General features: G+C 39.3%; 1 protein-coding gene across 1 annotated transcript; it reads right to left on the bottom strand.

Moving 5' to 3' along the window:
• Nucleotides 1-1,456: 1,456 nt before the first annotated feature.
• Nucleotides 1,457-5,872, bottom strand: LOC128639691 (trypsin). Its single transcript, XM_053691812.1, has 5 exons — nucleotides 5,778-5,872; nucleotides 4,435-4,591; nucleotides 4,010-4,263; nucleotides 2,700-2,836; nucleotides 1,457-1,673 (listed from the first exon to the last, which is right to left on the bottom strand). The coding sequence occupies exons 1-5, from the start codon at nucleotides 5,815-5,817 to the stop codon at nucleotides 1,524-1,526; spliced, it is 738 nt and encodes a 245-aa protein (XP_053547787.1). The 5' UTR covers nucleotides 5,818-5,872; the 3' UTR covers nucleotides 1,457-1,523.
• Between the last annotated feature and the right edge of the window lie 16,408 nt (nucleotides 5,873-22,280).

Genomic DNA, 22,280 nt, shown 5'->3' with positions numbered 1-22,280 from the left:
TCACGGTAAGGTGATCTTCAAGGGGTTAGTGTTAGGTTTTTTAAGGGGGTATTGGGTGGGTTTTAGAGTAGGGTTGGTTGTGTGGGTGGTGGGTTTTAATGTTGGGGGGGTTTCTAATTTTTTTACTGGTAAAAGAGCTGATTACTTTGGGGCTATTTGTAATTTAGTGTAGGGTAGGGCTTTTTTTATTTTGGGAGGGCTTTTTTATTTTGTTAGGGTATTAGATTAGGTGTAATTAGTTTAAAAATCTTGTAATTTGTTTATTATTTTCTGTAATTTAGTGGGGGGTTTTTGTACTTTAGATAGTTGTATTTAATTTAGTTTAGGGAATTTATTTAATTATAGTGTAGTGTTGGGTGTAATTGTAACTTAGGTTAGGTTTTATTTTACAGGTATATTTGTATTTATTTTAACTAGGAAGTTATTAAATAGTTAATAACTATTGTACCTAGTTAAAATAAACACAAACTTGCCTGTAAAATAAAAATAAACCCTAATATAGCTACAATGTAACTATTAGTTATATTGCAGATATCTTAGGGTTTAGTTTATAGGTAAGTATTTAGGGGTTAATAAATTTAATATAGTGGCGGCGGTGTAGGGGGTTGCAGATTAGGGTTTAATAAGTATAATGTAGGTGGCGGTGGTGGCGGGGGGACAGATTAGGGGTTTATAAGTATAATGTAGGTGGCGGCGGTGTAGGGGGGGCAGATTAGGGGTTAATAAGTATAATGTAGGTGGCGGCGATGTAGGGGGGGCAGATTAAGGGTGTTTAGACTTGGGGTACATGTTAGGGTGTTAGGTGTAAACGCTACACCTATTGGGCAGCAGCGAACATAAGCTTTTGCTGCTTTCAGACTCCTATTGATTCCTATGGCATCCGCCGCCTCCAGTGCAGCAAATTGAAAACCAGGTACACTGGGCTGGAATAGTGGCTAGCGTACCTGTTAGAAATTTGATAACTAGCAAAAGTAGTCAGATTGTGCCGAATTTGCATTTGGAACATCTGTAATGACGTAAGCATCAATTTGTGTCGGACTGAGTCCGGCAGATCCTATGTTACGTCACAAAATAATACTTTTTCCGGTCTGTAGGGTTTGATAACTAAGGGGAATCAGGCTCACCACAAATACACTGCGAAATTCCAGCGTATTTGCGGTTGACGGCTTGATAAGTGGATGCCTCTGTATAACCGGTATAACACAGCTGTAACTACCTGTACCACTACCTGCTATTTACTAACCAGCAGTAGTTTTTATTAATACTGTAACCTTTATTGTTTCATGAAATATATCAATAAACCACATAGTAAATATATTATTTTCTGTGCAGTTGTATATTTTTAACTCCTCTATTCAGAACTGAACTGCATTCTGGAACTTAGTACAATTGCTGCTATATCACTACCTCTGAGATTAATTCTGATATTGAAAAAGAAGACACATAACAAAAGATCTGTATTTGCTTGTTTATTGACATCTCCTAATACTCCAGGACTCAGGTCATTTCCGCACTTGTTATGTTTAATACTTAGCGATGGTCTCCTCGATCCAGGACACATAGTTGCACACCTTAGTGTAAACTCCAGGATAGCCAGACAGGGCACATCCAATACCCCAGGACACCACACCCTGCAGTTCTCCGTTACAGACAACTGGACCACCGGAATCACCCTGAAGAAAAGAGAAATAGTCTGAAATTAATTGAAACATTCGAAAGGTACAACTCACATTTTCTTTTTTTTTAATGTTCATTTTACTTAACTCTCCTTTTCTTTATTATTTTAAGAATACATATACATATATATATATATTTATATCGATATACACATCCTGAACATTGTCTTGTCAAATGATGAAATCACATATATAACTAAAGAAGACATATGGAAGATGCTACCAGTCATAATCTAATTTTAAACTGAAAAAACTAAATTTAAATATTTATTTATGGTAACAACATAAATCCTTAGCAAGTGGATATTGAAAGCTGAATACAATAATGGATAAACAGCTATATATATATATACATATCTAACGGAAAAAAATAATTAGATCACATATGAACTAAATAACAAAAGAGAAAAAAGGAACAACCTTGCCCCTTTCATTTTATTTGTGTATTTTAATGTATTATTTTAATAAACATTTACTATAAATCTATGGTCATGTTAGTTTTAGTTTGCCTACTTTATTACTTCATTCACACATCTCTCTCTCTCTCTCTCTCTATCTCTCTGTCACTCTCTCTCTCTCTCACACTCTCTCTCTCTCTCTCTCTCTGTCACTCTCTCTCTCTCTCTCTCTCTCACTCTCTCTCTCTCTCTCTCACTCTCTCTCTCTCTCTCTCTCTCTCTCTGTGTCACTCTCTCTCTCTCTCTCTCTCTGTGTCACTCTCTCTCTCTCTCTCTCTCTCACACTCTCTCTCTCTCTCTCTCTCACTCTCTCTCTCTCACTCTCTCTCTCTCTCTCTCTCTCTCTCTCTCTCTCTCACTCTCTCTCTCTCTCTCTCTCTCTCTCTCTCTCTCTCTGAGTTGTATGATTCAGAGTAAAGTAAAATGTTTTACTTGGTTACTTTACGCTCCTACTGTAGTGTAATAGACAGTATTGAGCGTGCTCTGTCTATAGCTTCCTATGTTTATTTCTGTGCAGATTTTAATATCAGTTTCTGTCTTACACTACAGGGTGTCGGATCATTACCTGGCAGGAGTCTTTGCCACCCTCCAGGTATCCAACACAAATCATGTTACTGGTGATTTGGCCTGGATAGGAGTCGCGGCATTCCTTGTCAGTTAGGATAGGTGCATCAAGACATTGCAGAAGGTCTGGGTAATTCACTAAAGGGAAAACAAACCAATGATTATTTCTAAATTAATTCTTTGTAATCACCAGAATGCATACAAGTTTTTATCATTGGTGTTTGATCATCTGTAGAGTTAATGTGTTGTAATCTACCATGATGTTTATACCTATCTCTGACTTTGGTGGACTCATTTCATTTATCATACTAGAGCTTATTATAATTATTTACTTGCAATGCATCACTGTATTATGCAGTGTCATTGGGGTGTATAGTACAATGCAAATAGACTTTACAATGTAATTAATACAGGAGGAGGACCCTGGTCTAAAGAGCGTATACTCATTTGTTAGACATGAAGAATCTAGAGGTTCCTATCCTATACACCTAAAAAAAATTAACAATCCAATAGAATTCATGTTCAAAATGCTTTAAACATTTTTTTTTTTTAGATTTGAAGCCATTGTAATTCATTTTAAAATTCAGCAATAACCCACAAGATTTTAAAATACTCTTATAGTGTGATAGTGCCCCCTACGCCTTATATAGGGACAGTGCAACAGAGGTATTACAGTCTATCAGAAAACAATCTTCCATCAGATTTTTGCAGGGTTTTTATTTATTTATTTATTTTATTTATTTTTATTCTATGGTCCTGATGCCTTGATAACCCCTTTTGTTCTGGTTTGAGCATCAGATCTGTCCTGTTTATATAGGTTTTCAAAATGTTAAAGATTTTGTGTATACTTTTTTATATTGTAATCAACTTGGATATTTTTGCTTTCATAGAAAGCTGCAAATATTTCTCAAATAATAATTGTAAATGATTAAACATGTTTAAATTAAATTTGATAATCAAGATGTGCATTTATAATTTAAATTTAAATTGTATATATACAATATATACTAACATCAGTCAAACTAAAGTGAAAATATTCTGGGAAAAGGCTCTAACTGGATGTTTCTATTAACTATGAAACCATTTTGATAATTTAAATAACTTTGTATAAATTGAAAAAAAAAGAAGCTGAAAAATGCCCAAACTGTAACTTAATATTGGATTGGAACAGGTGTTATATTTGTAAAAAAAAAAGAATGCTACTTTTACTTCTTGTTTCAGTTGATTGGTGGAAGATGTCCAGTAACCTACACATCTACAAATAGTTACTTGGTTCTCTAGAACTTATGAGTGCAGACAGAGGGTACTCACCACCACTGCTTAAGGTGTTTCCCCAACCAGAAATAAGACACATGGTGCCGGCATCAGCACATTGGGTGGGGAGGCTGATGGACTGGATTCTCCCACTCAGCCTTGCTGGCTCAGATAGCTTGATCAGCATGATATCATTGTCCAAGAGATATGAGTTATAATTTGGGTGGCGAATGATCTTTGCAGAGTCAATAAACTGCTCTGTGCCCTCCTGCACCTCAATGTTATGTTCTCCCAGTCTGACTTGGATTCTCCTGATATAGAAATAAGAAAACATATAAAATAAATGCAAAGAAAGTGTGAAATGTGTTTCTCTAACAGCATTAAATAATAATAAAACTATTTTTGAATTCCTGGCTCAATGTTTGTCGGTATAGATAGAATATTGTAATTCAACTTGTATCACCATTCTTTATAACACTCACGATTTGTAGCAGTGAGCAGCAGAGACGACCCACAAATCGTTAATCAGGGACCCTCCACAGAAATGGTAACCAGAGTTCAGGGACACCTGGTAAGAGACAGAGTTCTGAGGGCAGGTGTAACCGCCTACGATCTTATCATCATCAAATGGAAAGGCCGCTGTCAAAAGAGGGTTTATGTTATTAATTTGGAAATGGCACAGAATACAGACAATAGATAGAGATATTGGGGCCTATTTATCAAATGTCTTTGGGACCTGATCCGACAGCGCGGATCAGGTCCGCAAGACATCACTGAATGCGGAGAGCAATATGCTCTCCATATTCAGCATTGCACCAGGAGCTCACAAGAGCTGCTGGTGCAACGCTCCCCCTGCTGACTCGCGGCCAATCCGCTGCCAGCAGAGAGGTGTCAATCAACCCGATCATACTCGATCGGGTTGAATTCCAGCGATTCCTGTCCGCCTGCTCAGAGCAGGCGGACAGGGTTATGGAGCAGCGGTCTTTAGACCGCTGCTCCATAACTTGTGTTTCTGGCAAGTCTGAAGACTCTCCAGAAACACGGGACATCAAGATCCATTTGGAGCTTGATAGATAGGCCCGATTATCATCAGTTGCTTGTCAATCAATTTCAATTTTTAGCAGAAATACAATCTAATCCAATACCTCAATTTTCCTTTCTTATTTACCCAAGTAATGATGTTTAATGATTTATTTTTATATATATCAATTCCAGAAAACATTGGGGCATATGTATTAAGCTACGAATGGAGCTTGATGCCTTGTGTTTCTGGCGAGTCATCAGACTCGCCAGAAACAGCAGTTATGAAGCAGTGGTCACAAAGACCGCTGAACCATAACCTGTCCACCTGCTCTGATCAGGTGGACAGACATTGGCGGAAATCAACCTGATCGAATAGGATCGGGTTGATTGACACCCCCCTGCTGGCGGCCGATTGACCGCGAGTCTGCAGGAGGCAGCGTTGCACCAGCAGCTCTTGTGAGCTGTTGGTGCAATGCTGAATACGGCGAGCATATTGCTCGCCGTATTCAGCGAGGTCTGGCGGACCTGATCTGCAGTGTTGGATCAGGTCTGCCAGACCTTGATAACTATGGGCCATAGTAACAAGAAATTATATAGTTTAGTGGAAGAATTAATTTCTCACAATGTAGCATACAATATACAAGTTAAAGAGAAAGGACATTCTTTATACCATTTATACTACATAGTTGCCTCCTAAAGTATTAATATTATTAAACATTGTTGTATGCTAGAAAAATTGTTTCAATTAAGTAAAGCAATCTAGGCTAAGTAGGAAGAGAAAACAGTTTAACCAAAAACATACCAGCGAGTCCGAGGATGGAGAGAAGGAGGATGCACTTCATGATGATTTTCTGAGGCTTTTGGTTTCTAGAGACCTCATTTTATAGTTCTGCAGATGCCTTATCATATCGTTATTATGCACCACATGCCTGTTCACATGAACAGCTTATCAAACACACCTTACGATCAGCATTAATAAGGGAAAGATCTACATGAGTGTCATATTGGCATCAGTCTTTTGGGTGACATTGGGCAGTCACCCAGCTGACCCTATTTGCCACTTCTGTGCTTTTGGTTCCAAATGGAAAATTCCATATTATATCTAGTTAGCATAAATGTCTTAGGTGAAATTGTGCAGTCACCCAGATTATTCATTTTATTAAAAGCTTATGGTAGATGCAATTTATGTATGTTACAGCAGGTCTGAACTTGTAGAACTTTTTATAAAATAAAATATTTGTAATTCCTTTTAGTTCATTTGATGCCAGAAAGAGTCGCAATGTAACATTATTATCAAACTTTAATGGTCTAGATTTAATGGAATAATAAACACAGTAGAATAAAGTAATCAATAAATGCATAAAATATAAGACAACACAAAAAAGCACATAGGGGCCGAATTATCATTGTGCGAGCGGACATGATCCGATATTGCGGATCATATCCGCTGCACTTCGATAAATGCTGACAGCATACACTCTCGGCATTTATTATTGCACCAGCAGTTCTTGTGAACTGCTGGTGCAATGCCGCCCCCTGCAGATTTGCGGCCAATTGGCCGCTAGCAGGTGGTGTCATTCAACCTGATCGTATTCGATCTGGTTGATTTCTGGTGATGTCTGTCCGCCGCCTCAGAGCAGGCAGACAGGTTATGGAGCAGCGGTCTTTAGACCGCTGCTTCATAACTTGTGTTTTCGGCGAGCCTGAAGACTTGTCAGAAACATACAGAGCTTGATAAATATCCCCCTTAGTTTGCATTTCAAACTAGTACTAGAATATTTCTTACTAATTTCAAAGTTAGTTCAAGTTTTCTTCCCCTACATCATGTGTCAGCCATCAGCCAATCACAACAGACATATACGTATCTACTGTGAATTCTTGCTCAGTAAATAATTGTGCACATTTACAGAAAATAATGGAAGTGAACTGGAAAGTTGTTTAAAACTGCTGCTCTGTCTGAATCATCAATGTTTCATTTTGACTTAAGTGTTACTTTAAAGGGACAGTAAAGTAAAAAAAAATATTTAATGATTTAAATAGGGCATGTAATTTTAAACAACTTTCCAATTTACTTTTATTACCAATTTTGCTTTGTTCTCTTGGTATTCTTAGTTGAAAGCTAAATCTAGGAGTGTCATGTGCTAATTTCTTAGACCTTGAAGACTGCCTCTAATCTGAAAGCATTTTGACAGTTTTTCACCACTACAGGGAGTTGGTTCATGTGTTTCATATAGATAACATTGAGTTCAGACACGTGAAACTCCTAGGAGTCAGCACTGATTGGATAAAAATGCAAGTCTGTCAAAAGAACTGAAATAACGGGGCAGTTTGCAGAGGCATAGATGCAAGGTAATCACAGAGGTAAAAAGTATATTATTATAACTGTGTTGGTTATGCAAAACTGGTGAATGAGTAACAAAGGGATTATCTACCTTTTTAAACAACAAAAATTCTGGTGTTTTTTTGAAGCTAATATCTCGCTGAGATAAAAACAAAATTGCTGTAACAATGGGTCTCAAAATGGCAGATTTTTTAAGGGTTTCTACCCATCCCTTCTAATTTCTGTGAGTTTTGAGATGGGCAAATGTTTTCCAATTTTTGAAAAATGAAATTAATTTTAACACATTTATTAATTTGTTTTGAATTTTGAATGCTTGTACAACATTCTAACGTTCGTTAATTGTAATAGTATATCTAATATTTTCTTTGAATGTATTATTCGATTCTGATTTTTCTAATTCAAATATTGCATAATTTAAATCGAATTATGTAATATTTAAATTAGAAAAATTAGAATCAATATATTTGTAATAGTATTTATAATGCTCTCTTTAAATGTAATGTCCGAATTATGCAATATTCAAAAATAGGAAAATTCCAATTGAAATATGTGTATCTATTATGTATCAATTTACTAAATTCCCTACCCCATGAACTATTGAACTTCTGAATAGTATTTGTTAAATTAAATGACATTTTTAATGTGGATACTCAATCTAATTATGAACATTCGAAAACAAAAGTAATTTTTGAAAACCAGAAATAACATAAGATAATTACCGAATTTTAATGGATTTTCATTCTTATTAACATTCAATTGTCCAAAACAAATGTCCACAGGACTATTTATTCTACCAAATGAATTACACTTTCACCACATTTCCCCATCGTGATCAGCTCCATCTATCTGATAACCTTTAACTTTTTGCTACCTAGAACCAGCTCCACTGTGAAAGATTTCCACATCACAAAAATGACTTAAAAACAATCCAAAACAATCCACTGAAACATAAACTAAATAAATAAGTAAATAAATATGTTCAAGAGACAAAATAAAAATAAATGTGAGACAGCCTTGTTAGCTTTGACATAATGAGACTCACTGGAATGATAGAGTCTTTATGAATTCTGCATGCTTAAACCAGGGTTAGGTAACAAACAATACAAATATATAAGCTAATGGTGAAAACTTTGGTAAAATGTTATAAAACATAGGTTAAGTTAGCTTCTCTCACTTTAGTCTTTTCATATAACAAGCAGACCGAGCTTTTATCTTCTCAGTGTCTAGTGAAGGGCTGTTTCAGAATCAAACAAGCTGGAATATCTGAGAAGCCCAGCTCACCACATGCCCTTACTAGAGCACTGGATGTAAACACAGTGTTCAAACAAAGGGCATGGGTAAGAGAGCTATGAGATTAAACTTTATAGCTTAACTCTCTGTAGTACTTTAATCAAAGAAAGACTTCCTTTAAAAAAGTTTCTTCTTTCTATCTAGATGAATATAAACTTGCATAAGTAACATAAATGCAGATCTTCCGATAGCAGAGGAATCCAGGTTTAAGGTAACCTAAGTCAGACCGTCCAGGGCAAGTCCGCACAAAATCAGTTAACAAATGCAAAGTTCACAAACAAGCTAAAGTCCTAAATCAAGTCAGTCTAAACAAAAGGTTAAACAGAAGCATAGTCAGGGGAAGCAGAAGTCAAAACAGTAAATCCAAATAGTTACTGCCAGAGTAAGCGGAATTAATTTAATACACAAGCAACCACAAAATATATAGCTTATAAAGACTACTACATTTAGGGCCTAATTGATCTTCTAGGTTTCCTTAAAAGCACAGTATACCTTACTGCAGCAGGAACAGAACTCACTCTCCTAGCCAAGTGGCTATTATGCCATTTTATTTTTAAATATTTATTTTTAGATTAAGGGATTGGAAACGTTTAATGATTCCATGCACAAATAATCAAGCATTTAATGATTAGCTGTTTATATTAAAACATTGCTTTTAGAACACATATATATATATATATATATATATATATATATATATATATATATATATATATATAGTATTCATACATAAATAGTATAGCATATGCCTTTAGGACTCATATGCCTTTAAGAGTATTGTGAAAAGTCAAAATAGGGACCTCAGTGCAAACCTCTATATATGTATATGGCAATTCTAGAAATAACAGCCCTCCCCTATGGCTGTCACGTGTAAATGGATACAAAAAGGGGAAAACAGTAGAACAGTACTAAGAAGCAAAACATATAAGCCAGCAGTGATAAAAGAAATATTATGTGCTCCACTAAACATGTCTTCTATCACTTAAAAGCGTTTATTTATAATAGTATACATAAACATAGATGCAATAATAAAACCCTTAAGAATTAATCTACTTAAGAAATCATGTGACCGATCACAATAAAAAACTGCAGCAAGTGAGATGTCTGTATTCAGACTGTTTAAAATGTTAAAGCCAAAATATATAAGACACTAAATTCTCAGTTGTCTACCTGTAAATATGTCCAATTCACGTTTGCAATGTTCACATTAATATTGTATAGACCACCTTTTTTGTAGTATGCCACATCTAGATTCAAATTGTATATGGTATTTAGCTTCCAGTGTCTGTATTGATATTGCCAGGTAGACTTCAAACAGATATTATCAGTATGGTGTCCTTTATGGTCTTTAATTTCAAACAGTTCATACATTTACCTTGTGCCCAGGGGTCTCCTCCTCAGTCCCACAGTAAGCCTGCTCTGTGTATGCTTACCCGGAACTCCACAATTACGGTTGGAGCAGAGATACTTTCCCCAAAGGATAACTCCTTTCAAAGTTTCCCCGCTTGGCAGCACTTGAGTCTGCTGAAAGCGGAATGCCAAACACTTCCGCATCACGTGTTCGATGGGGGCCAATCACCACTGTCAAAAAACGGCTCCAGTTAGATAAAGTGGATCTGTGTACATAAATAAAACAATATATACAAAACATATACATATAAAACTTGCTATAGGTGAAGACCTGTTATGAGAACTATTAACTCAGGGAATATCCCTCTTACGTCTAAAATGCACTTGGTTACTTAGTGGTTATTGCATCTTTTAATTTAGAACAGCTTTGAATAGAAACAACTTTATTAAAAGGAAATTCCTAGATGCATAACCAGATGTGACTTCAATCCAGAACAAAAGGGTTCATATAACATTCTGAATTTAAGCCCTTTGGATATAAGGTCCCTAATTTATGTATACGATGCAATATCCACTAAATAACCAAGTAAGGAGTCTGTAAAATACTAAACACAATTGTTCCTGTCAATTTCTCTGCACAGAGAGTACTTTATTTTCATCCTGTGTAGGTGCAATCCAGGAGTCGTTTTTTGACAGTGGTGATTGGCCGCCATCGAACATGTGACGCGAAAGTGTTTGGCATTCCGCTTTCAGCAGACTCAAGTGCTGCAAAGTCGGGAAACTTTGAAAGGAGTTATCCTTTGGAGAAAGTATCTCTGCTCCAACCGCAATCATGGAGATCAGGTTAATCATACACAGAGCAGGCTTACTGTGGGACTGAAGAGGAGACCCATGGGCACAGGGTTAACGTAAGAACTGTTTGAAATTAATAACCATAAAAGACACCATACCGGTAATATCTGTTTGAAGTCTACATGGCAATATCAATACAGACACTGGAAGCTAAATACCATTAGTTATGTTGCGAACCTTAAAATTTCGGTTCGCGAACGGCGGACTCGAACTTCCTCTACTGTTCGCGAACTGGAGAACCGCCATTGACTTCAATAGGCAGGCGAACTTTAAAACCCACAAGGACTCTTTCTGGCCACAATAGTGATGGAAAAGTTGTTTCAAGGAGACTAACACCTGGACGGATGGGGATCCATGGCAAAACTCCCACGGAAAATTACATAGTTGATGCAGAGTCTGGTTTTAAGCCATAAAGTGCCTTAATCACCTAACATTCCTAATTTTTTTTTAATAACGTGCTTTAAAACATCAGGTATGATGTAGTATCGATCAGGTAGTGTAAGGGTTACGCTCGCTTCACAGTGACAGACCAAACTCCCTGTGTAACGCACCGCAAACAACTGCAAACAGACCATTTGCACAACCACGAGTTAGATAGATTTGATAGATACATACATTACATAGATCAATAGATGCAATATACATATTATAGATACAAATTACATAGATCAATAGATGCAATATACATTTGATGATAGATGCGAATTACATAGATCAATCTATGCAATATACATTTGATAGATACGAATTACATAGATCAAAAGATGCAATATACATTTGATAGATACGAATTACATCAATCAATAGATGCAATTTATATTTGATAGATACGATTGATAGTTAGATAGATTTTATAGATAAATAGATAAATTTGATAGATATATGATTTCCCTGGCAGAGTATAACAATAAGACATGCGGTCTGGGACCCGTGGTGTGTTAAGTAGTATTATTCTTAGCAGTTTACTACCTGTTACTCCCCCTATCGGGTGCGGTCTATATGGGCTGCATTTTTGGAACAGGGAGATGGAAGAAGATGATTGGTCTGTCCTCCTACTTCAAATTTGGCCTAAACACAAGTGGCTGAATCAAATCAGTCCAGCCACGAGATAGATAGACTTAATAGATAGATATACATAGATTGATAGATAGAATCAATAGAAGATAAATAGATCGATTTGATAGATATATAATTGCCCTTACAAAGTATAATAATAAAACATGCGTTCTGGGAGCCATGGTAACTAGGTTGTGTTAAGTAGTACTATTCTTAGCACTTTAATCCCTGTAACTCCCCCTATCGGGGGAGGTCTATATAGCCTGCATGATCACCCTGACAAATTATAATAACAAGACAAGCGGTCTGGGACCCATGGTAACTAGGTTGTGTTTATATTAGTACTATTCTTAGCACTTTAATCCATGTTACTCCCCCTATCTGTGTAGGTCTATATGGCCTGCATGATTACCCTGAGAAAGTATAACAACAAGACATGCGGTCTGCGACCCATGGTAATTAGGTTGTGTTTAGTAGTACTATTCTTAGCACTTTAATCCCTTTTACTCCCCCTGTCGGGGGAGGTCTATATGGCCTGCATGATTACCCTGACAAAGTATAACAACAAAACATGTTGTCTGGGACCCATGGTAACTAGGTTGTGTTAAGTTGTACTATTCTTAGCACTTTAATCCCTGTAACTCCCCCTATCGGGGGAGGTCTATACAGCCTGCCTGATAACCCTCACCAAATTATATCAACAAGACATGCGGTCTGGGACCCATGGTAACTAGGTTGTGTTTATATTAGTACTATTCTTAGAACTTTAATCCCTTTTACTCCCCCTATCGGGGGAGGTCTATACGGCCTGCCTTATTACCCTCACCAAATATAACAACAAGAAGACATGCGGTCTGGGACCCATGGTAACTAGGTTGTGTTAAGTTGTACTATTCTTAGCACTTTAATCCCTGTAACTCCCCCTGTCGGGGGAGGTCTGTACGGCCTGCCTGATTACCCTGACCAAATATAAAAACAAGAAATTTGGTCTGGGACCCCATGGTAACTAGGTTGTGTTAAGTGGTACTATTCTTAGCACTTTAATCCCTTTTACTCCCCCTATCGGGGGAGGTCTATACGGCCTGCCTGATTACCCTCACCAAATATAACAACAAGACATGTGGTCTGGGACCCATGGTAACTAGGTTGTGTTAAGTTGTACTATTCTTAGCACTTTAATCCCTGTAACTCCCCCTATCGGGGGAGGTCTATACGGCCTGCCTGATTACCCTCACCAAATATAGCAACAAGACATGCAGTCTGGGACCCATAGTAACTAGGTTGTGTTAAGTAGTACTATTATTAGCACTTTAATCCCTGTAACTCCCCCTATCGGGGGAGATCTATATGGCCTGCCTGATTACCCTCACCAAATATAACAACAAGACATACGGTCTGGGACCATCGTAACTAGGTTGTGTTTATATTAGTACTATTCTTAGCACTTTAATCCCTGTAACTCCCCCTATTGGGGGAGGTCTATACGGCCTGCCTGATTACCCTCACCAAATATAACAACAAGACATGCGGTCTGGGATCCATCGTAACTAGGTTGTGTTTATATTAGTACTATTCTTAGCACTTTAATCCCTTTTACTCCCCCTATCGGGGGAGGTCTATACGGTCTGTCTGATGACCCTCACCAAATATAACAACAAGACGTGCGGTCAGGGAACCATGGTAAGGTTACTTCCTTTTGCACAATCAAGTATACCAGTTGCAGAGGTTATGACCCTGCATTATGGCTGCACCTCTCCCTAAAACGGGGATCTGTTACAGAGTCTGTGGGCCTGTATGCAAAGAGCTGGCCTGCCTGAAAGGAGCAGCAAGGCAAATCAAAAGATGCAATATACATTTGATAGATAAGAAATACAGAGATCGATAGATGCAATATATATTTGATAGATACGATTGATAGTTAGATAGATTAGATAGATAGATTTGATAGATATATTATTTCAATGACAGAGTATTAAAAGACGTGTGGTCAGGGAACCATGGTAAGGTTACTTCCTTTTGCATAATGGAGTACAGGTTGGGGTCCGGGATTGCCTTTTTGTGCTGTTTGATTCTTTCAGGTATACCAGTTGCCGAGGTTCTGACCCTGCATTCTGGCTGCACCTCTCCCTGCAAGAGAGATCTGTTACAGAGTCTGTGGGCCTGTATGCAAAGAGCTGGCCTGCCTGAAAGGAGAAGCAAGGCAGAGGGATCGATTCATGCCTATAAGAAACCAGAGGGCATGATACCTGCTGGAAGTGTGCAGTGGGGCAGAGGGATCTATTCCTGCCTAGAAGCAGACAGGCAGAGGGGACGCTATATGCGTGGGAGCCCACTGAGAACAGCCCAGCTGGGGGAGATACAGCCGCTGGCTTGACCCCGGTCTCAGCCACGATAGCCCTGTTCCCACTATTTGGAGGCAGAGGGATCAATTCCGGCCAAGAAGCAGCCTGGCAGGTGGATTTATTCCTGCCTAGAAGCAGACAGGCAGAGGAGACGATACCTGCTAAGAAAGAGCTGCAGTGCAGAGAGGATGCTACCTGACTGGGAGTCCACTGAGACCAGCCCAGCTGCGGGAGATACACCTGCTGGCTTGACCCCAGTCTCAGCAACTATATCTCTGGTCCCACTATATGGTGGCCACCCCTGGGTTTGGACAGAGGAAGGGAGACCCCCTAGTGGAGTAATGCTACTTCCGGGAGATGCAAAAAGATGTTTGGACACCAAGTACAGGTCGTTCTCCTTCAGCCTTTTTATACGAGGGTCCACGACCCCCAACAGGCACAACAGCATGAAACACCACATATGCCATCCTTTTGCACAATAGATTACAGATATGGCATTGATTGTAGGAACCCGGAGATAATTTTTAGGAACAGGGAAATTGAACAAAAAACCATGCTTGGACACCCAGTACAGGTCGTTCTCCTTCAGCCTTTTTATACGATGGTCCACGACCCTCAACAGGCACAACAGCATGAAACACCACGTATGACATCCTTTAGCACAATCAAGTACTGGTATGGCATCGTTTTTAGGAAACCATAGATAATTTTTCGGAACCGTGAGATGGAAAAAGATGCTTGGTCGGTCCTCCTACTTAAAATTTGGGGCACTGCACGTGCAATCTACTGTGCCACCAGATATGAGTGGTGTGTTAATGACTGAGTACTATTCTTAACAGTTTCATCACTGTTATGTGCCGTTTTTTGGTTTGGGTTTTGTAGCCACAGTGCAGCACCAGAGGCCAGAAAATTTAGGCATGTCCAAATGCATGAAAAATTCGGTATTGTTGCAGCCGCTGCTGTAGCAGCGGCCAGAAAAATTGATGTTTGTAAAACAGTTAGAAAGTGCCCTAAAACCTTGCGGGTTGAACACTAGTTGTTGGTGGATAAGTCACGCAAGTCATCCTGCATTCGAAGAAAAAATACGCCAGCGTGTGTACGATTTGTAGCCCAAGGCAGCTCATCTCATCATCAGGCCTTTTTTACTCAAATGTATCGCCAAATGTCAGTCCCTTCGGGATCCACCCCTCATTCATTTTAATAAAGGTGAGATAATCAAGACTTTTTTGACCTAGGCGACTTCTCTTCTCAGTGACAAAACCTCCTGCTGCACTGAAGGTCCTTTCTGACAGGACACTTGAAGTGGGGCAGGCCAGAAGTTCGATTGCAAATTGGGATAGCTCAGGCCACAGGTCAAGCCTGCACACCCAGTAGTCAAGGGGTCCATCGCTCCTCAGAGTGTCGAGATCCGCAGTTAATGCTAGGTAGTCTGTTACCTGTCGGTTGAGTCTTTCTCTGAGGCTGGACCCCGAAAGGCTCTGGCGATGCATAGGAGTTAAAAAGGTCTGCATGTCCTCCATCAACAACACATAAGGAAAGCGTCCTGTCCTTGCCGCAGTGGTTGTGGGAGGAGGAGGAGGATTACTTTCATCTCTTCCCCTGTTAGATTCCCGTTGTGCTGTGACATCACCCTTATACGCTGTGTAAAGCATAGTTTTTAATCTATTTTTGAACTGCTCCATCCTTTCCGACTTGCGGGAATTTGGTAAAATTTCAGTCACTTTATGCTTATACCGGGGGTCTAGTAGCGTGGACACCCAGTACAGGTCGTTCTCCTTCAGCTTTTTATACGAGGGTCCCTCAACAGGCACGACAGCATGAAAGACCTCATTTGCACAAGGTTAGATGCCGAGCTAATCATGTCCCGTTCCTTGTCCTCACTGATGTCACTGAAGCTATCTTCTTCCCCCCAGCCACGTACAACACCACGGGTACCAGATAGGTGACAATAACAGGCACCCTGGGATGCCTGTTGTGCTTGGTCTTCCTCCTCCTCCTCAAAGCCACATTCCTCCTCTGAATCCTCTTCCTCACAATCCTCTTCCTCTTCACGCTCATCTACGGCCTGATCCAGCACTCTTTGCAGGGCACACTCCAGGAAGAAAACAAATGGTATGATTTCGCTGATTCTGCCTTCGGTGCAAATGACAAGGTTTGTCACCTCCTCAAAAGGACGCATGAGCCTACAGGCATGAGCGTCCAGTAATTTGGCAAAAAAAATCCCTAGCTCCCCAGAGGCTGTCCTAGCACCCTGGTCATACATATACTCATTAACAGCTTTTTCTTGTTGGAGCAGGCGGTCGAACATTAGGAGTGTTGAATTCCAACGTGTCGGGCTGTCGCAAATCAAGCGCCTCACTTGCAGGTTGTTTCAACGCTGGATATCGGACAAGTGCACCATGGCCGTGTAGGAACGCCTGAAATGGCCACACACCTTCCTGGCCTGCTTCAGGACGTCATGTAAGCCTGGGTACTTATGCACAAAGCGTTGTACAATCAGATTACACACATGTGCCATGCACGGCACATGTGTCAACTTGCCCAATTTCAATGCCGCCACAAAATTTCTTCCATTGTCAGAAACAACCTTGCCAATCTCCAGTTGGTGCGGAGTCAGCCACTGATCCACCTGTGCGTTCAGGGAGGACATGAGTGCTGGTGCGGTGTGACTCTCGGCTTTCAGGCAAGTCAACCCCAAGACAGCGTGACACTGCCGTATCCGGGATGTTGAATAGTACCTGGGGAGCTGGGGGGGTGCCGTTGATGTGGAGCAAGATGCAGCAGCAGAAGAGGACTCAGCCGAGGAAGAGGATATGGAAGAGGATGGAGTAGGAGGAGTAGAGGAGGTAGAAGCAGGCCTGCCTGCAAGTCGTGGCGGTGTCACCAACTCCTCTGCAGAGCCATGCAATCGAGTACAGGTTTGGGATTGACTTTTGTGAAAAGAAATTTCGGCCAGGTACCTTCCACTGCGGTGTCCCAATAGATACAAATTTTTTGAAAGCCTCAGACTCCACAAGCTTGTATGGTAAAAACTGGCGGGCTAAGAGTTCAGACAAGCCAGCTGTCAGACGCCGTGCAAGGGGGTGACTTTGGGAAATTGGCTTCTTATACTCAAACATGTCCTTGACAGACACCTTACCTCCATGTCTGTAATGCTGCCTGACTGAGACATATCACTGTTATATACATCCTCTGTCAATGATGGTTGCGCATCACTCATTTCTTCCAACTGATGTGTCAATAACTCCTCTGACAGATCAAGTGAAGCAGCTGTGGTGCTAGTGTTGATGGTGGCGGCAGGTGGGCGAGTGGCACTGGTCACTTGAGAGGTGCCCAAAGCACAGCTGGAGGTGGATGGTGTGTCAAGGTTAGGACTAGGAGCAGAAGCTGTAGAAGATTGGGTATCCTGTGTTAGCCATTCAACTAGGTCCTCCTCAGAACTTTTCACGTCCCTGGCACCTGGCCTCTGAACAATGTGCATATTTTGTAGGGTCTAAAGGAATCACGGCACCACGACCACAACGGCACCTGCGCGGTGGCCTGCCTCTGCCTGTCATATTTTTTTAAATGTACACTTACAATACTATTAAACAAATTATGAGTGGTGGCACTGGGCAAGTGGGCACAGTATACGCTGTGAGCCTGACACAAAAAAGCAGACTGATGTTTCAAAGTCAACAATGTTTATTTTTTTAAATATTAAAAGTACTGTGACAAAAAATATGATTGGTGGCACTAGTTGGCTAGTGGGCCTGGCACACACGCTGGCAGGCAGGAAACTGCAATTCAATTGCACTAGCAGACTGATGATTCACAGTAAAAAAAGTTTTAATTTTAAATATTAACACTACTGTAATAACAAATATGATTGGTGGCACTAGTTGGCAAGTGGGCCCGGCACACACGCTGGCAGGCAAGCAACTGCAATTCAATTGCACTAGCAGACTGATGATTCACAGTCAAAAAAGTTTTCATTGTAAATATTTACACTACTGTTATAACAAATATGATTGGTGGCACTAGTTGGCAAGTGGGCCTGGCACACACGCTGGGAGGAAGGCAACTGCAATTAGATTACACTAGCTGACTGATGATTCACAGTCAAAAAAGTTTTTTTTTAAAATATTTAAAATACTGTTATAAGAAATATGATTGGTGGCACTAGTTGGCAAGTGGGTCTGATACACACGCTGGCAGGCAGGCAACTGCAATTCAATTGCACTAGCAGACTGGTGATTCACAGTCAAAAATGTTTTGATTTTAAATATTTTCAAAACTGTTATAACAAATATAATTGGTGGCACTACTTGGCAAGTGGGCCTGGCACACACACTGGGAGGAAGGCAACTACAATTAGATTACTCTAGATGACTGGTGTTTCTCAGTCAAGAAAGTTTTTATTTTAAATATTTACAATACTGTTATAACAAATATGAGTGGTGGCACTAGTTGGCAAGTGGGCCTGGTACACACGCTGGCAGGCAGGCAACTGCAATTCAGTTGCACTAGCAGAATGATGATTCACAGTCAAAAAGGTTTTTAATTTAAATATTTACAATACTGTTATAACAAATTTGATTGGTGGCACTAGTTGGCTAGTGGGCATGGCACACATGCTGGCAGGCAGGAAACTGCAATTCAATTGCACTAGCAGACTAATGATTCACAGTCTAATTTTTTTTTATTTTAAATATTTACACTACTGTTATAACAAATATGATTGGTGGCACTAGTTGGCAAGTGGGCCTGGCACACACGCTGGCAGGCAGGCAGGCAACTGCAATTCAATTGCACTAGCAGACTGATGATTCACAGTCAAAAAATTTTTGATTTTAAATATTTTCAAAACTGTTATAACAAATATGATTGGTGGCAATAGTTGGCAGCAAGTGGGCCTGGCACACACGCTGGCAGGCAGGCAACTTCAATTAGATTACACTAGCAGACTGATCTTTCACAGTCAAATTTTTTTTTTTAAATATTTACACTACTGTCATAACAAATATGATTGGTGGCACTAGTTGGAAAGTGGGCCTGGCACACACGCTGGGAGGAAGGCAACTGCAATTAGATTACACTAGATGACTGATGTTTCTCAGTCCAAAAAGTTTTTATTTTAAATATTTACAATACTGTTATAACAAATATGATTGGTGGCACTAGTTGGCAAGTGGGCCTGGCACGCACGCTGGCAGGCAGGCAACTGCAATTCAATTGCACTAGCAGACTGATGAATCACAGTCAAAAAAGTTTTTATTTTAAATATTTACACTACTGTTATAACAAATATGATTTGTGGCACTAGTTGGAAAGTGGGCCTGGCACACACGCTGGCAGACAGGAAACTGCAATTAAATAATAGCAGACTGATGTAAAAGTTTGTTTTTAAAAAAGTTACACTAATGTTACAACAGATAGGAGTGATGGCACTCAGGACAGAAGTAGGCACAGTATGTGCTGGCAGCCTGACAGACAAGCTGGCACTAGTGGCAGGCTGGACTGGCAACTAAAATTAAATAACACTAGAAGACTGATGTAAAAGTTTATTTTTACAAAATTTAAATGAATGTTACACCAGATAGGAGTGGTGGACTGGCACTGAGGATGGAAGTAGGCACAGTATATGCTGGCAGCCTGACACACAGGCTGGCACTAATGGCAGCCAGGCTGGCCTGGCAACTAAAATTAAATAACACTAGAAGAGGACTGATGTAAAAAAAAAAATTAATATAAGTGGTGGAAAAAAGAGCTATTAATCACACTATATGATGTGGACCTGACACACAGGACTGATGGAAAATGAAATTAGATTACACTAGCAAAATTATTTAAAAGTTTTTTTTTTTAAATTTACAGTAATGTTAAGCAGATATGAGTGGTGGCTGGCACAGCAATTAACCACAGTATATGCTGTGTAAGCCTGACACACAGGCCTGATAGAAAATGAAATTAGATTACACTAGCAAACTGATTTTAAAGTTTTTTTTAAAAAAAAAATACACTAATGATTGTTAATCAGATATCAGTGATGGCACAGAGCAATTAACCACAGTCTATGCTGTGTGAGCCTGACACACAGGCCTGATAGAAAATTAAATTAGATTACACTAGCAAAATGATTTCAAAGTTTTTTTGTTTAAATTTACAATAATGTTAATAAGATATGAGTGGTGGCTGGCACAGAGCAATTAACCACAGTATATGCTGTATGAGCCTGAGACACAGGCCTGATAGAAAATGAAATTAGATTACACTAGCAAAATGATTTAAAAGTTTTTTTGTTTAAATTTACAATAATGTTAAGCAGATATGAGTGGTGGCTGGCACAGCAATTAACCACAGTATATGCTGTGTAAGCCTGACACACAGGCCTGATAGAAAATTAATGATTTAAAAGTTTTTGTGTTTAAATTTACACTAATGTGTTAAGCAGATATCAGAGGTGGCACTAAACACAGTATATGCTGTGAGCCTCACACACTAGCTGAAAGCCAGGCAAATGCAAATAAAACTCCAAAAAAAAAAAAAGAAAAAAAATGACTGAAGTTCTAGCCCTAAAAAGGGCTTTTTGGGGTGCTGTCCTTGCAGCAGAGATGAGATGAGTCCTTCAGGACTGTAGTGGACACTAAATACACTAGCCTAGCTATCTATTTCTCTATAATGTCAGGAGCAGCAACACTAAACCTCCTCACACTAAGAAAGCAGGATCGTAATGAATCTGAAATGGCTGCTGCCCAGGAGCTGGGAGGGTCTGTGAGGGAGTGTCTGCTGCTGATTGGCTCAAATGTGTCTGAAGGCTGTGAGATACAGGGTCAAAGTTTCCTCAATGATGAGGAATAGGGGGCAAATCGAACATTGCATATGTTCGCCGCAGCGGCGAACGCGAACAAGCTATGTTCGCCGGGAACTGTTCTCCAGCGAACTGTTCACGACATCACTAAATACCATATGAAATTTAAATTTAAAGGTGTAAAACTACAAAAAAGTTGGTCTATACAATATTAATGTGGACATTGCAAACATGAATTGAACATATTTACAGGTAGGCAACTAAGAATTCAGTGTCATATATTTTGGCTTTAACAGTTTAAACAGTCTGATTACAAACATCTCGCTTGCTGCAGTTTTTTATTGTGATCGGTCACATGATTTCTTAAGTAGATTAATTCTTAAGTGTTTTATTATTGCATCCATGTAAATGTATACTATTATAAATAAATGCTTTTAAGTGATAGAAGACATGTTTAGTGGAGCACATAATATTTCTTTTATCACTGCTGGCTTATATGTTTTGCTTCTTAGTGCTGTTCTAGTTTTCCCCTTTTTGTAGACTTTAGGAGTATTGCCTTTAAGAAATAAGCTACTCTTGTATTTTTCTGTCTGTTCTCATGGCAGATATTATCTAGAAAGAGTGGGATGTAACATTCTAAAAGACAGATAATGCTAGGCTAGTTTGAGAACATTTGCTTGTTATGAAAAACACTCTTATGATTGACATAACGCTAGACACACCTGCGAAACCTGTAGGTTTAATGATAAGAATTGCTAAGGAGCTGAGTAGTCTGCTGGGTAAAATCTTCGAGAGCAGTTTCATACAGCATTTATGAGATTAGCTGCCTGTATTCTACTGAATTATGCTGAGTCTCTGTGCTATCTTGATGACCTGCCTGTGTGCCACTGTACACTGCTATTAATGTCTTATTTAAAACTCAAAGATAAGTAATGCAATTATAGTTTAATCACTGCTTAGTGTAACCATTATGTTTTAATAAATTTGCAAACTGATTACTGATTTGTGTTATAGCAATATGTTCATAATAAGTACTCAATACTATAGTGGGACCTAGTTTAAGCTTATCCCAGCCCCAGGACATAACAAAATCTGTTTTTTAGCACACCTTACAAAATGTTTATATACACATCTTTTGGGAGTGCTGCCAATATGACCCAGTAATTACACAAACAGAAAAGTATTGGCGCACATCCATTTTCAAAAGCTCAACATATTTTTTGAACTGCTGCCTGTAAATTTGATAACTAGCAAAAGTAGTCAGATTGTGCCGAATTTGCATTC

Source organism: Bombina bombina, chromosome 9, assembly GCF_027579735.1.
Source record: "Bombina bombina isolate aBomBom1 chromosome 9, aBomBom1.pri, whole genome shotgun sequence".
NCBI lineage: Eukaryota > Metazoa > Chordata > Amphibia > Anura > Bombinatoridae > Bombina > Bombina bombina.
Note: the sequence above shows the minus strand (reverse complement) of the source record. Positions and strands in the feature narration are given on the sequence as shown.

Coding starts and splice junctions, on each gene's coding strand:
- LOC128639691 (XM_053691812.1), bottom strand. CDS start 5,817: ATGAAGTGCATCCTCCTTCTCTCCATCCTCGGACTCGCTG. Junction 4,264..4,434: donor GCTGCTCACTGCTACAAATC/GTGAGTGTTATA, acceptor TTTCTATATCAG/GAGAATCCAAGTCAGACTGG. Junction 2,837..4,009: donor AAACACCTTAAGCAGTGGTG/GTGAGTACCCTC, acceptor TTTTCCCTTTAG/TGAATTACCCAGACCTTCTG.